The sequence below is a fragment of the Gobius niger genome, assembly GCF_951799975.1.
Source record: "Gobius niger genome assembly, chromosome: 3".
Classification (NCBI taxonomy): domain Eukaryota; kingdom Metazoa; phylum Chordata; class Actinopteri; order Gobiiformes; family Gobiidae; genus Gobius; species Gobius niger.
In genome coordinates, this window is record NC_136854.1 from 13,824,028 (window position 1) to 13,841,140 (window position 17,113).

The 17,113-nt window shown below is 40.8% G+C and overlaps 1 protein-coding gene across 2 annotated transcripts in view; it reads right to left on the bottom strand.

Moving 5' to 3' along the window:
* LOC306961435 (uncharacterized protein) overlaps positions 1–17,113 on the bottom strand; it is a 64,354-nt gene that overhangs the window by 28,842 nt on the left and 18,399 nt on the right. For both annotated transcript variants that reach the window (XM_079554177.1, XM_079554176.1), the window contains exons 2-3: positions 11,707–11,758; positions 5,342–5,439 (exon numbers count right to left, since the gene is read on the bottom strand). In XM_079554177.1, coding sequence (XP_079410303.1) covers positions 5,342–5,439; positions 11,707–11,758 — 150 coding nt within the window. The remainder of the gene's footprint in view (positions 1–5,341; positions 5,440–11,706; positions 11,759–17,113) is intronic.

A 17,113-nucleotide genomic window follows, 5' to 3' on the forward strand; every position in this document is an offset into this window, starting at 1 on the left:
GTTATGTGATCATTTTGCCATTTTTATGTTGTTTTTTAGCATTAGCAATTGACACCACATCGTTGATTAGCCTCAGTCGTACCTCTACAGCTCACTCTTAAAATCAGATTGATCTAAACAAGGAATCAACCAGGAACAGTTTACTAGGGTCAAATGCATCTCAGTAAAGACAATCTGACCGCTGAAAGGGATTTAAGAACACATAAGAGCGCCTACCGAACTGTTAATGGCACAAGATGGGACAGAGTGCTTCTTTTTGTTGGATGCGGTGAGGGGGATGACCTACATATCCAGGATTACTCAGGCATGCATGAATGAAACAAAGCACAACTCCAGGTATGTTTTGGGTCAGGAAAACATTACGACGCAGCTAAACGCATTATGAAGTGTGTGTAGAATCAGGGACTGCTGAAAGGTTTGTGACATTGAATCATGTTGACATCTGTCATTTTAAAAGACTGTACAACTGTTACACCACAACAGGCTATTATTATTCTGCCGCAGTGGTGGATCACGGAAATGTGGAATTGTTTTCATTCTCATGTTTTCTACCTGCCCCACATTTTTTGAGCTTGCATCAATCTGACAAGCCATGCTTGAGTTGCAAAAAAACGATTGGGAAGGGCTAGAGCGGGAAAACGATGTTTCACAGATGGTTTTCTTCTTAATTTGTGGATAATGGCGACTGCGTTAACATAAACAACAATGCACATAATAAGCACAATATATTATTGATGAAGGCTGTATGCTACGCTGTAGTACAATATCCCCCCACTGCGTCTGAGTTGTCAAGGTTAGAAAGCAGCATTTGGACACTGGCAGATGGACACCACAAATTTGCCAAATGTTACTCCCCTGCTCTGTCCTCTGTAAAACGAAATACTGCTGATACACCAGATCCACTGAGATACAACAGGGGAAAGAGGGCTAAACAGAATGATCAGTTTTGAAAGCAGCACTGAATTACTGAGGTCTGAGGTAGTAGTAAAATCTCTCAGCTGTTGCCTATACAGTACTCATTTCTAGCTCTCACAGAGCTAGAAACAAGTTAAACAGAAGCGTTCAAGTTCATAATGAGACATGAACGAGGCGGACTGCCCAAGCTAATACTGAGCTAATTTACTGATTTGCGCTGGGGGAAAATGCACTATATTTAGAAACACAGAAGCACACATGGTCTGGGTTTCTCTAACAAATGTTTATGTTTATGAAGTTTACTGCACAAGGAAATCTGATTACCACAGCTGTAATTTGTTGTTGCTGTATTTGTATATTATGCAGTTATAACATTGTTCCCTCATTTACGGCACGGTGGTACAGTGGTTAGTGCTCGTGCTTCACAGCTAGAAGGTCCCAGGTTCGATTCCCACCTGGACGGGGTCTCCGTGTCTGCCCAGGTTTCCTCCGAGTACTCTGGTTTCCTCTACCACTAATGCAGACATGGAGCAGACTGGTGGCCTCGCTTCCGTCAGTCTGACCAAGGGCTGGGCGATATAGGAAAAGAAATAATCATACTTATTTTCCCCATATTGATCTATCTCGATTTTGGATTCGATCTTATTTTTTCAAAATAAGTTAAATACATCTTGCTGATTCATAACATTAGATTCATCTTTAATTCAAACTTCAGCTCAAACCAAAACTTTCATCAAGTCTCATTTAACGCACAAAAGTCTTCCGTTGTCTCGTCCAAACTTCCAGACTAGGTAATGTTTGTGCCAAAGAAATGGCTGTAAACCTGTGGATTATAAAGTCCCAGGACAATTATTGAGATTGACCAAAGTAGTGATCGCGATTTCGATGAATTTTTACTTCGCCCAGCCCTAGTCTACCCTAAGGGGCAGCTGTGGCTACAACAGTAGCTTACCACCACTGAGTATGGAGTGAATGAATAATGACTGTGTGGAGCTTTGTGAAACTTGGTAATACAGGCTTGTAAAGTGCAATACACGTGCAAGCCATTATCATTGATTGACTGCGGAATTCTTCCGCAGTCAATTATTGGTTTTCATGTTCTTTATTATTATTCCTCTTCCATCTTTTTCCCGATTTTCTAGAGCTTTCAGCACCTTCATGCTTTGTGCAATTTATGCAAGTTATGCATCAAAATGTTCCGCATGTTGAGGAGAAGGGTGCTATTACTTTTGGGACTTCTGCAACTTACGGTTTTTCCCATTGACTTATAATGGGGCTGCCGCAAATCCATGCTTCTCTGCACTTTTTTCTGCATTTTATGCAATTTCTGCACTTTGTGCATGTTCAGCTTCTGCAACTTGTGGGTTTTGAGAAAAAATTGGCCTTCTGCTGTTTTCCAGTATTTTTATACGAGAGTTTGACATTTTTGCATTAGTGTGTATGGGGGAATCCAGCCAATGGGGAGACTCCAGGCCTTTCAGCCATTTGTGCAGCTTCTGCCAATCAAGCACTTTCAACAGTTTGACCAGTATATGGAATATAAAAGTTTATGCAATATTAACAATTTATGCAAATTAACCACTTTATGCATTTTAAACTGTTTATGCAACTTAAGAGTTTATGCCATTTAGGATTTATGAATTTTAAACCGTTTATGCAATTTACATAATTTATGCAAATTAACCCATTCATGCATTTTACCACTTTATGCAGTTTATACAGTTTATGCAACATGACATTTTATGCATTTTACCAGTTTATGCAAAATAGATTATGCAAATTAAGCAATTTCTGCATTTGCTTCCCGCAATTCCGCAGTCAATCGCAATGGCGCAGCCATTGCATTTTTATTATTATTATTTAAAAAGCATTCAGGCGGGTTTGCGTAATTTTCTTCACTTTTGTTGTTTCTTCTTCTACTGCTGCTGCTGCTGCCCTCTGATCTGTACTTCCTGGGTGATATTGCGTCATCATAAGTCAAACATGGCAGATGGAAATTGATGCAGAAGGAAATTAGCTCTGAGCTTAATACCAAATCAAATCAAACAACTTTATTTATGTATTTATCCCAAAGGGCAGTTCTGTTTGCTGTTCTCTGGTCAATAAACAATAAAAATGAGACACCACATTCAATGCATACTGTCCATCATGAACTGAAAGTGCATCAGGACACAAGTGAGCCAGTAAAGATGAGGGGAGAAAAAAGATAAACTAGCACTGCCTTCCTAGCTAGTGTCATCTAGAAGTCTGACAGCTGTCGGGATAAAAGAGCTTGAATAGCTGTTTCTATTCTGTTGGAGGGTGACATATAACACTGCATATTTACAGTATTATTTAAATTCAATAAGACATGGCACAGGCTTATGGTAAAATAAGAAACATAACACATAACATATAGCCTAATCTATAAAAAAAAATATATAATTATAGATTATGGAGGAAGAAGTTCATGTTCATGTCGTTTTGCAGACAGTTTGATTCCCAGACAGCCCCATGCTGTCTGGGAATCGAACCTGTCACCGAACATCCAGCGTCTATTATTTAGGAGTACTGATGCTTTAATATGATCTGGGTTTGGTCAATAATAGCATCACACCAAATTAGCACTTTTCCTTTGCTACATTTCATCATGTCACTTCCCATTCGGCTCACACTCTATGGGATCTGTGCACATCGCTAACGCTTGATATGAGCCAGCCAATCACAGCGCGCCTCTCGACACTTTCCCCTTTGCTTTGGGGCGTCTTACATCACACAATACCCTCACAATGTTTGCTCTTTGCACATGGACAGTGGGGATGCAGAATTACTCACGTGAATCGAAATAGCACTTTGAGTGGTTGTAATTATCGGAAAGTCTGTAGGTATAATGTTAACTCCTTCGCAGAAAACCAACTCGCTCCAACTAACAAAAGTGTAAAACGTGTAAAAAAGCATGAACCTCCCATCTCCTTATTGTTGACCCGGATTGTGCGTCATTGTCAGCCGTGACAAGGAGCATCTAAAAGCATCAGTGCAGTTAGGAGGGAGTGAAGGAAGGAGCTGTATGTTTCCTTTAATACCTCCTTTGCAGAGGGATCTCGGGATGTTCCTCATCAGCCCATAAGTTAAGAACAATCCCACAAGACTATATGAAAGTATAAAGCAGGTCATGCAGTGTTAGAGCCACAACAGCATCTGAAAGTTTATTATATGAAATCTATATGAAATTATGGCAACATTGCGCACTTTCGTTTACAATTTACAAGAACGAAACTCATTGGATCGTTGCATAAGATCCCCTGGAAGAACAGACGCTTAGCAGCTGTCTGAGGTGAACTAAAGGACAGGATTTGGTTGAATATCAGCAATAACTGAACAGTCACGTTTATAAAGAGTTTCTTTAACACATCGTACTGACATTTGTACAGTTACTCATATTATATTTGTCCAGCTGGTAATTGTTGTTAAATTAATTGCAGGAGGATATGGGGCATATGTTGTACGACATCACTTCCTGGTTGTTTCCGCCGCTGGGTCCTGAATGGGCAGAAGGAGCAGCTGAAGCTCTTCCTCAAGGGTTAAGGAAAAGGAGAAAAGGAGAAAGGAAAGGAGCCGTCTTGCCACTTTTTAGATGCAACCAATGTAAAAAAGAAAAAAAAAACGAAGATCTAAACAAAGAAGGAGCCCATTTCAATCACTAATGCTAATGTTAGCAACACGGATAGCCACAAATGTCATATATGGTCACGTTCGAAGCTGCTAGAGAGCGTACATGTACATCTCTATCATTACTATAACAAACGCTAAATTATACATGTATTTTCTACTAAACAAAGACAAGGAAAAGGACAAAGTTGTTGTAATATCCATGAATAAACACATGAATAATGGTGAATTCTAACCGTGATCCTAACATTAGCTGCATGCTATATGCTAACACCTAGCGTCGAGTACCAGTTTTTCACTTCTACTGGACAATCTGCTTAATTTTCAAATTTAATAGCTGTATTTGTGTGTATGTGCTATAAGCAGACTATATACCTCTAGTCCACCTGAAACTAAGGAGTGAAAAATTGTGATTCCCATAACAAGCTTTCTTCCCCCTCGACGAGGCCAGGCCCCCTGGGACATTAAGGATTATACTGCGCTGGGTGTCTAAAAGTTTCACTGGGATAACTTGAGAACAATTAGAGGACACAGTAACTCAACTCAAGGGTAAACTAGCTTAAAAAGCCTAAAACTGCAAACCCGGGGCAAACATGTTGCAAAATGAATGGCATTTCATATTTCAATCTTCCCTGTGCACTGAATCTTGATTTTAAACATACCTTGCAAATCTAATCGTATTTGCAACACTGACCACAATCTCATTTGGATATTTTCAGCCTTAGTCAACAGCTCTTTTCGCACCTCACACGCTGTTCTGCCGAGGTTTTCTTTTTACCTTTGTTGTCCTTTATGTCCACTGCTGCCTGGGCCTCCAGAAGAACAGAAATCAGCTCCTTGTTCCCACTCAGCGCAGCGAAGTGCAGCGGGGACAGCCTGCGTGACACAAACAAGGCAGCGAATAAATAATGTGTCATTTGGGATAATTTGTGTGACTAGCAAATGTGAACAAAAGCATAAATAAAGTATATAGATGAAAACAATAGGAAGTTGTAGTTATGGGGTCATTTAGCAAGTGTTTTCTCATGTGCAAAAATGGATCTGCAACAGAGTCATTTACACAATTTTTACTCACGGAGCATTGTCTTATTTATATATCAGAAATGCCAACAAACTAGCTATTTCATTTTTCAGCTTGCACCCACTATTGATCACCTGCCTAACAAGTTACTTGATATCTTCAAACGATTTTAAAAACTGCCTTTTCTCCTTTAACTTGACTATATGTGTATAAAAAAGGGATATTTGTAGATTGTGGTCAGCATCAGGAAGAAAATACATCAAACATGTGACTCATCAAGCGTATGTAGCGATGTAGGAAGCCTTTGGGGAGCTACTTGGAAAGGTCTGGAGAGCTATGGGAGATCCCTGAATTAGACATTCTCTCCTCCACAACACGTAGTGTGGTGCTAAGCAACTGAATATTCAACATTCATTTTATTTATTTATTTCATTCAAAAGTGACATTGAAATGTATACAGCAGAAGTGCAAAATCCAAGCCGTTTGAATGAGAGAAGAGCAATCTTATGATATCAGCCCCTTTGGTATTTACAATCACTTCACAGTAGTTCTCTTATTTTGTCCTTTGTTTTAACAATATAATTACCATCAAGCGAGTTCCACATATAATTTATTGCATTTTGCAATGGGAGAAAGTTGAGCAGAATTAAGTTCCAAGTTATTGCTGGTGCAGCCCTCACTGCATTACACTGTCAAATTGAGTGTAGGGCTTCCACAATAATCACTATATCATTCCATAAATGTCACATAAACAACATATTTTTGGGCTCAATATTTATCGTCTGTACATTTATTTTAATTTTCGCCCATTTTTCTAACGTAGTACCTTGGTACTGTAGCAAAAAATGTTCTTCAATAATATCGTTCATCGCGATATTTCCCAGCCTCGATATTTCCTCGATATACATTTATTTTTAGATTTGGTTTAGAGGTTAAATGCTAACAACATTGGTGTGACTGAGCGCACGCACAAAGACAGTTATGCATTAACTCGGCTAAGCTCAGGTAAGAACATATCTCAGTGTGTTAAAACACACTGTCTGGCTACTGTTTAATTTAAACAGTAGCCTGTTTAATTTAGTTAAATAGGCTACTTTGAACTCTAAGTTAGTATAACTATTGTCCTATCCCTCTTGAAGACACAAAAACACTGATCGCAGGAGGGGTCAACCAGTGACATGAGGTTTGTTGCTGGTGAGGCACATGTTGTATCCAGATGATAGGAAACCAACGTTTCATAACAGGAGGCATCCAAAGCAAATGCCCAAGCAAAAATACAATACATTTTACTGTATTTTTTAATTTAGTTGATTTAATTTGATGTTGCCTCCCCTGACCGCACAGCACTGGGATCAACTGCTTCAGTTTTGTAGGCGAATGCTGCTAAACCTTTGCCCTATGAACGTATGTTTTTTACACCATTGCCGTTTATTTTATTTCTGATTGTGTCCATCTTTTTTGATGCTTTTCTATTTTTCTGAATGATAACTGATTTGAAACTCATCATCATTTATTTTCCTAATGTCTCTTAATTTAAGCCATATTTATCAATAAAACAAGTTGCTGCTTTTATGAAATAACTGCAGTATAGTAATAAAGCATGCAGGCTGCACACATTTGTAAACCCCATGAGTCAAACCAGGGGAAACTTCTCGGTCGTAATCCAAAGTGTGAAACAGCTCCACCCCCCTCCGATTCTCCACCAACCATGGGAGGGGCTGAATGACCTACTTCCATTAATAAGCAATCTCTCTCTACCCCCGAGCCCCCCCACACGCTATCACCACCATTATGTGCGCATCTAATGTCTCCCTGGTGAATATGGGTGGCCCTAATGTCAACACCACCATTCATTCATCAGTCAGTGATCAAAGTCTTCAATTACCTGATTCCAATCCACACAATAACAAATCACAGAGGGCGGAATGAAGCAAATAAAGGGTGGGACGTCTTTAAAGTTTAACCGCTGCACATGCGCTAAATATAGACTACATCCATAGCTGTACGTTTGTGCAAGATAAGAGGGCAATTCAGCGCAAACAAAGACATTTTTGGATACACTTGGAGATCAAAGTTTGGATCTGGGTTGGAGTTGCCATGGTTGAAACGGGAATTTAAGATGAGATAAACATAAGAATACCTTAAAGTGATAGTCTGGAAGTCTAAATATTTTATAAATGTTATAAAATGTGCAAAATCGACCACCTGGTCTTCCATGGTGATATAAAGTGAGTAATAATATTAAACATATATTTTGTAAAGCCCCTCCTTTCGCATCCTCCCTCGTTGACCAATGACACAAGCTTTCCCTGTGAATCCTGTCAGGTCCAATCAGGAGGGAGGGGGAGGAGCTTGATCGATTACTTTTGAAAATCCTGTTCCTGCTCTCCTCATTTTGCAAACTAAGAAGGGCTTTCTGGTTATAGAACGGAGGAATCTGATTGTTTACTTTAAAATTTCACTCTCTCCTCACTTTGCAAACTTACAGACTATCACTTTAATTTGTCCCGCTAGCCGGCAACAACTGGCAAAAGCATAAGTAACACAAAAAATCATAATAAAATAAGTAGCAATTGAATTAGCAACAAAGAACTAGACTATTGGCGACTGACGATTGACGAAGCGCAGCACATTAGACCTACAAAATGGCACTTCTGAGTAAACTTCCACAGTGCAAGCCTCAGTGGTCCATTAGCGATTGATCTGCCCTCAATAGATTCGTGTCCACAGCTTAAACAGAGTGTCCTGCCACGGAAGATTGAAAATACATTAAAAGGATTGTATTTTAAACATATCTGAAGTGCTTCGTCCAGCCTGCGAGTCTCACTGGCTGATGACAGAAAGTTATGCTAGATAAAGGCCCAAAATGTTTTTCATGTCCATACTCCTACGCCAAGCATAATTATAAAGTTGCCGAGGATACAGAGGATGATAATTAAACTGTCACATATGTTTTGTGCTAATGTGGCATTGAAATTTGGCAGGATTTTAGCTCCATATATACAGTAGATAGACCTTTGAGCGACTCTGAACATATGGTGCATGTACAGCTAATTAGCTTTTCTGACATTTGCTTTTGGCAAAAGTCATGCCTACAAATCACTCAACAAAACTAAGCAAAGCACCCTCAAAAGAACTGCTCAACCAGCACAGTGAGCAAAACCCCTCCCTTTTATTTCGAGCCGTGTGGCGTCTTCCTGTACAATGTCCTTCCCCTGCAGTCTTACGATCTTCAAATGAATGTCTGATTATCTCAATGCAATATTCATTCTGGAGATTCTGGGAAGATTCTGCTGTGCTCTGAAATGTTTCATGTCCTATTTCATCATCATTACGAGGATCTTTGAAGGAAAATGAGGATTAGTGATCACACAGGAGCACTCTTATAACTTTCTTAGCCTTTTTTCCCCACAGCATAATAGGGACATTTTCATAACTGGAAAATCTTAGTTTTTTTTTTATATCTAATCAAAGCCAGCATAACATTTTCAGCCAATAAACAGAATAAACTACATGCAGTATCTTTACTATGAGTGGCTCGTCAGGAACAGGGACAGGTAGCCAAATATATGAAGGCAAAATACATTAGGCCCACTAATGGACTCAACTTAAAATTTATGCCAATAAATCTTTGCAAAAACCTGGCATCAAGGTCAAGCTAATTGTTACGAGCACATTTGGTATCACTGACATGTTAGTTGCTCTTGTGAGATTAAGTGGTTTTAAATAGTGAGAGAGTGAGAGATTTAGCACCATGACTTGTCAGTAAACATGTCAGTGGGGTGAGAAATGGGCAGCTACTGCAACGACTATTAGCCTAATAAGCCAATGGAACGGGTCAAGTGGTCAAGAGGAAAGGAGAAGCAGAGTATGTTCAGTTGTCGCATGAAATGTCCCCAGTTCAAACTAACAGAAAACATGAATGAGAAAGAAAGAAAAAAAAACGACTACAGTCCACCATACAGCAGGCAATTTGAGCACTGAGTCCGGCCACCACACCAGGCACTACAGTTATATAAGTCAGCTGCAACTGGAGACACCCTGACAACAGGCGCAGGCCAGGCTCTGGCTCTGGCTCTGGCTCTGGCTTGGCACTTAGGGCCAGGCACCCCACGCACTGGGGTGCAGCCATGGGTCCAGTCCGGTCAGCTCTGCAGCGTCAGGCGTACATCCCAGACTTGCTCGGCTCTGGTCTGGCCCCAGAACATCAGAGACACAGCGGTGCGCGGTGTGCAGCCTCACTGTCTGCGGCAAAACTCCAAATGCTGCATAAGAGCCGCGGCAAAACCTCAGTCCAAAACAAATGCTTCACTTAGGCAATATTGTCCAAACTCAAATGTCCACGACAGCTCGCGGTCCTCCATGTCCAAGGCTAGCGTTCGCACTGGTTCTACCATTAGACCACTAGCCACACAAAGTTCTTCTCGCATCACCACCAGAGCGCGGGAACAACATTCAAATACACTGCTCACAAAAACTTAGGGCACACTCAAAAAACACAATGTAACTCCAAGTCAGTCAAATTTCTGGGATATTAGACTGTCCAGTTAGGAAGCCACGCTTATTGTGAATCAATTTCACTTGGTGTTGTGGAAATTAAACAGACAACAGGTGGAAATGAGCGGCAATTAGCAAGATCACTCCAAAAGAGGAATGGTTTTGCAGGTGGTGACCACAGACCATTTCCCTGTCTTCATCCTTTGTACCGTGTTTTTGGAACACTTTTGCATTTGTCCAGTGTTCTCACCACTAGAGGTATCATGAGGAGGCATCTACAACCCACAGAAGTTGCTCAGGGAGTGAAGCTCATCCAAAATGGCACGTCCATTCGTGCTGTGGCAAGAAGGTTTGCTGTGTCTCCCAGCGCAGTGTCCAGAGCATGGAGGAGAAACCAGGAGACAGGCCAGTACACTAGGAGACCTGGGGGGGGCGACCGAGGTCAACAACCCAGCAGCACGACCGCTATCTGCTCATTTGTGCACGGAGAAACAGAGAAGCACTGCCCGAGCCCTACAAAATGACCTCCAGAGGGCCACAAATGTGCATGTTGGTCCTCAAACGGTCAGAAACCGACTCCATGAGGGTGGTATGAGGGCGTTGGGCCGGTGCTTCCTGCCCAACATTGTGCAGCCCGATTGGCATTTGCCCGAGAACACAGCGATTGGCAGATTGGCCAATGGTGCCCTGTGCTCTTCACGGATGAGAGCAGGTTCACCCTGAGCACATGTGACAGACGTGACAGAGTCTGGAGACGCCCTGGAGAACGTTCTGCTGCTGCAACATCATCCAGCATGACCGGTTTGGTGGTGGGTCAGTGATGGTCTGGGGAGGCATTTCATTGGAGGGCCGCACAGCCCTCCATGTGCTAGCCAGAGGTTCCCTGACTGGCATTGGGTACCGGGATGAGATCCTCAGACCTATTGTAAGACCATATGCTGGTGCTGTGGGCCCTGGGTTCCTTCCGATGCCTGATAATGCCAGGCCACATGTGGCAAGAGTGTGTCAGCAGGTCCTGCATGATGAAGGTATTGATGGTATGGACTGGCCTGCCCGTTCCCCAGACTTAAATCCAATAGAGCACATCTGGGACATCATGTCTCGGTCCATCCATCAACGCCACGTCGCACCACAGACTGTCCAGGAGCTGAGTGATGCTCTAATCCAGGTCTGGGAGGAGATCCCTCTGGAGGACATCCGTGGTCTCATCAGGAGCATGCCCAGGCGTTGTAGGGAGTGCATTCAGGCACGTGGAGGCCACACACACTACTGAGGATGATACAGACTCGTTTGGAGGAATTTCTACAGAATTTGGATCAACCAGTGACCTGATTTGTCACTTTGATTTTGACTATAATTTTGGATCCAGACCTCCAGGGGCTGAGAATTTGATTTCCATTTCTCATTCTTATGTTATTTTGTTCTCAACACATTGCCCTACACTATGAATAAAAAAAATAAAAAAATTGAATTTATTGACATCTAGGATGTGTTTTCTGAGTGTGCCCTAAGTTTTTGTGAGCAGTGTATATACAGTGCGAGGAGCATGCGCACATTACTTACGCTAACAATAAAAAGAGAGAAGAGAAATGGGGAATGAAAGTGAACAAAAGAGGATTTCTCACCCATCTGCGTCCTGGATGTTGACGTTCACCCGCTTTGCTGCGCCCAGGAGTTCTGAAAAGACACAAAAAAAGTGTTAAGCTGATACTTTTAAAATGATTGTGGTGAAATTGTTTATGTTGATAAGCAAACAAATATTGGACAAAATAGACCAAAAATTTACAAAAGTGCAGTGTTAATTGTTTTAACCAGTGTTCTGGAAAGATAACTGTGTTCAGTGTTAGCTTAGGTGGTGCTAACCCATTGCCAGGGCGTTTTTTTTATTCTTTCCGTGGGTAAAAAAAGCTGCCCATGTTTTTGCCATGCTGTTTTCTATGTATAATAGGCTGTTTAACTTATTCTTTGATTTAAAAAAAAACAATCACTATTTAAAGAGACAAAATCTACTAACAATTATTGGAAATTCCAGCTGCGCTGTATTTCCGTGGGTTTTGGCAGTTTTCACATATTTTTGGGCGGGTTTGGCTGCTGAGACCTGGCAACCATGTCCCACTAAGCACATTAATAACACATTTGTAGAACAGCCACATCATGGTGGGTCGTTTAACACAACAGTATTAAAACTTTGATTGTCAGACACATTCCTGGAACAAGGGGTTGTAACCACACCACATCTGAGAGCTATAGCATCACTGAAACGGTCAAAAAGGGAAACTTAGTATATCTACAAGGGGGGAATGTAAATAACAATGTTGAATCCGTTTTAAAGTCAAAATCTCTTTTTGATTATGACTTGTTGAAGTCTGAGTTCTGCTTCCTCTGAGTAGATGCAGGGGCTGTTCAGGCGTCCAAAGTGGAGGCAGTGCTGCCAGGTCTTTGCAGCCAAACCCGCCCAAAAATATCCAGAAAACCACCCAAAACCCGCGGATATATGGTGGGGCTGGAATTTCCGATGTTTTTTGTTTGTTTACAGCCACTGCCCTTCGTCCCTCCGTCACTAAAAAAGCAGCTCTGAGAGTCTTTGAGGATTTGAGATTTTATCACTTTATCAATATAGTGATTTTTATCAACAAGCAAGCCAAAAATAATCAGTTTTACATGGAAAACAGCGTGGTGTCCAGGACATGTCTCAATGAGATTTTATTCACAAAAACATATTCCACAAATCTGAAAAAAATCCTCTGTAAAAAAATATTTGAATCCATGTATGTGTAAAATTAAAGAAGGTTTACTTCACACATCTCTTTGTTTAAAACAGGTACGTAAGAGAAGGCATAGAGGCCAAACGTAGAAAAGGAAAAATCTCTCGCACACTGTGTACTTGCATCACCAGGGTTCCTTTATTAATGCAACATTTCGGCCAGTGGCCTGCCTGACGAAGCCTAATCATGCCTTGCCTAATCATGTATGTGTACAAATGTAGCCACAGCTGCCCTTTGGGGTAGGGTGATGGAAAAGAGGCTGCCAATCTGCGCCAATGACCCCTCCGACCACCACCAACCACTCACTCTTGTGGCCTATTGTACATCCATTTAGAGCAGGGGTATCAAACATAAGATGATCTAATCCGGCCCCTGCCATGTAGAGCATCAAATCCAGAGTATGTAAAAAAAAAGTCTCCCATTCCTGTGCGGAGTTATGAATTTTTAAAGAATAACCAGAATGCTCATTCTCGCCACTAGGGGACATAATTTTTTTTTTTTTAAAGGACAGAGTTCCACACGTGTCCAGCAGAGGGCGCTGACTTATTAAGAGCTCAGGATATGAACAACACATTATATAGCCACGTGGTAAATGGACAGTCTGCCCCAAGGCGGCTGTGGCTTCAATAACATCTTAAAACCACTGAGTGTGGAGTGAATGAATAATGACGACTAGGTAGTAGGAACTTGTGACACAGGCTTGTAAAGTGCAATACAAGTGAAAGCCGTTGTTTTTAATGAAGCTACAGTCAGACCAAATCACAGCTTGTTATTATTCATTTATTGGAAAAAAAAAGTCTCTATTATATGCGGCCCGCGGCCTGCGACCCGCCGTGGGAGCTGAATTTCGGCCCGTGACCCAAAATGAGTTTTGAGGGAGGGATTTAGAGGGAGGTGAACCCACACAGACACATGGAGAACATGCAAACTCCACACAGAAAGGCCCCATCCGGCCAGGGATCAAACTCGTGAGTCGGGACATTCAAGCTGTGAAGCACAAGCACTAACCACTGTGCCACCGTGCCGCCCTAGTTACCTGAAATGTTCAGGTTCAGGTTTACTTCATTAGTACCTGTAGGTAGCTTTGTCCTGCAGCGTCTCGCCATAATAATATCTACAACTGCAGACAGACAGCACAACCTAAAAAGAACACGAACCGGGCTTGTTTGTTCGGCTGCCTTTCCTTTTTACTGTATGATCAAGCCACATAATCCAGGAGCTCTAAGCTGCATCGCTTCTGTAATCTGCGGAAAAGCCTCTCTCTATCTCTCACTCCCGTTCCTCTCTCCATCCCGCGCCCGCACTCTCATTTCCTCATGGTTTTGCTGAGGCCAGCCCTGATTGGTGCATGCCTCCGTTTACACACTGACATCAGCCTCTGCATGTGCACGAGTAGGCTTCCCTCCTATCTTGGATTAAAAATAAGAGCAGCCCCTCCCACCAGCAGATGAATCAATGTGATATCTGTGTCACCGCCCAATCCCCATCACCACCACCCCCCTATCACACTCCACGAGCAAATTGGACTAAAATAGACTCCATGCTTTTCCAGTCATCTGACAAAAATCAACTGCTTTCCTCGTGACAGATTTGGGTGACTTTAGCAAAACTGATCTGACAACTGTGACTAGATGGGAACTTGCAAACATTGTCCATGACATGAGAAAAAAATAGAGAAATAAAAAATAGAGGAAAAAACTGAACTGAACAACTCTACTGACTACTGGTGAGTATCAAACATACTGTAGTGTTCAAATGCTCCATGGGACAATAACTCAAGTGTTTTACAATCAAAATCAGAATTCACAATCAAATATCAGGATAATGTTGACGTGATATTAGCCTTTTTGTTTTATCATTAAATTGTGTCAAAACAAGACTTAAAAAATGTAATAAATTAGAACCAAAACAAGGCTAAAAGGAGACAAAATAAAAGCTTTTACGTTTTTGTTTAATGTTGTGGTGTGATATGGATATTATGTGACCTGATAGTGCGATAACGATAATAGGTTCATTTATTGTGCAGCCCAGCTCCTCTGGTTCGCAGTATTGGATGTAATGTATTAATGAAGAAATATATCAACTAAAGAATATAACATATTACTTAAAGGGACTAAAAAAGTAAAAAAAAATGTATTTTCCTTCCCCTACATGTTCCAGCCATGTCCTAATGTGTAGAATGAGCCCAGACCTGTTCACAACAACTGCCTCTAAAATCCTGCACTGTCACTCAGAAAGGTGTTAATTCGGGTCTGAAGTGCCGTCATGCATGAGCTTAATATAGAACCTGCAGTTACACGTAAGACCTGAGGTGGCAGTAGTGAGTATAAAATGACGAACTTGCATCTAGTCCCTTTTTTAAAAAAATACAGGAATATAGTAAAGAAACTCAAGTTACAAATGCATTTAAATGGTTTGTATTGATATATAAACGAAAAATGCCAAACTCCGCCCAAATAAAATGCAGCACCAAATCCTGTTAAATACTGTTGTGTAAGATCTGTAGTTGCGTGTCGTTAATGTCGTCAAAACAAAACACGAGAGACTGGAGAAAGTGAAGGAAAATGAAATCTTTGACTGCACTTTTACTCAGTGGTATTATTACTATTTTCAGTTTTTATTTTGCCAGAGTGTAACTCAGCTACATGTTTGAAACAGTAATATATATAATACAAACACATTACATTTTTAAAGGTGTAACTACTAATACAGAATATATTTCAGTTGTGAAGTAACTTGCCCAACACTGCTGGTTTGTTATTGTAAAATGTACCCATTTTCACAAAATACTTTTTGCAGTTTTGACGCCATAATCCCAAGCTCTAGGGTGTTTTTTTTTTCAGCACTGCTAAAATAAAAATAAAAATGCGTAATTTGATTTACGGATGGTAACTCAAATGAGCAATGAAACAGACTTCAAGGAATGAGACACATTACAAACCCAACGTTCAATATTTATAACATACTTTTTCAAATGCAAAGTAGTCTGTATAATGTCAGTATAATTGTGTATTGTGTTCAGCACTTTGGTCAACTTTGGTTGTTGTAAAGCGCTTTAGAAATTAAACTTGATTGATTGATTGATTGATTGATTGATTGATTGATTGATTGATTGATTGATTGATTGATTGATTGATTGATTGATTGATTGATTGATTGATTGATTGATTGATTGTCTATAAATTTGCAATGATGTATGTTTACTATGAATATATAACACTAAGACGATTATATTTATTTGTTGTATTAAAGGCACACTGTGTAACTTTTTGGACTATGCTGGTGCCATCAGGACAAAACATGCTCCTAATGACCATCTTGACACAGAAAATGCCATTTCTGCAGTGGTTAATCGAAGAATGGATTTGGATGTGAACCCAACCTGTTTAAATCTCAAATTCTGCTGATTCTAGTGAACATCTCCATGGAGACGAGCTGGAGACGTACCCACTCCCGATAAAGTTACAGTCATGTCCTGTATTAGGAGAGTTGAGCTGCTCATGGCAAAAGCTTGTTTGTACATTTATGAGGTATTTTTTTTCAATGATTAAAATATCTGTCATATAATAAAATGCTTGTATTTCAATTTAAATTTTTGGGTAAAATCCTACGCAGTGTGGCTTTAAATTTAAAACGACTGAACTAGTAAGATACAAACATTAAAATTTAATCCAGGACAGGCTATTGCTAAACTATTTCACATGACACACAGAATCTAAAATCATAATCATACATGTCCACAATGGTTCCCCTTTCAGTGAGAATGGTTTACTTTGCAAGAAACAGTTTGCTTTAGGATTTATTCCGTTTTCTGTGCATAAATTTGACCCGTCTCTTTCTCTTCACAGACTATACGACAGAATCTGGATTTAAGCCAGCACGTCCCGACTGACGCAAGACCGTGACTTAATCGAATGGCCTCATGTGATGGACTTAAACCCGGGATATCACTCCACCACTGGGAAGATCCAGCTTATATATCGCTTTCACAAAAGATTTCCTTGAGACACGCAGCGGAGGCATTCCCACGGCTCAAGACAGGATGTGCGGAGGATAGATCACAGAATCTCTCCTCGATCCTTAAATAGAACTTCCACATGTTGTTTCAGTGCCATCCCGCTTGTAGGCGACATGTAACTTGTTCCAATGTACTCTTTTTTTTTACCGAGTCTTGTCTTCTTAATAGCTGGAGACTTGGCTCGCTCTCACTGTAATCTGGCACATCTGAGAGCTGGGACAAGTCCATGTGTAAAAAATATTGTCTCCT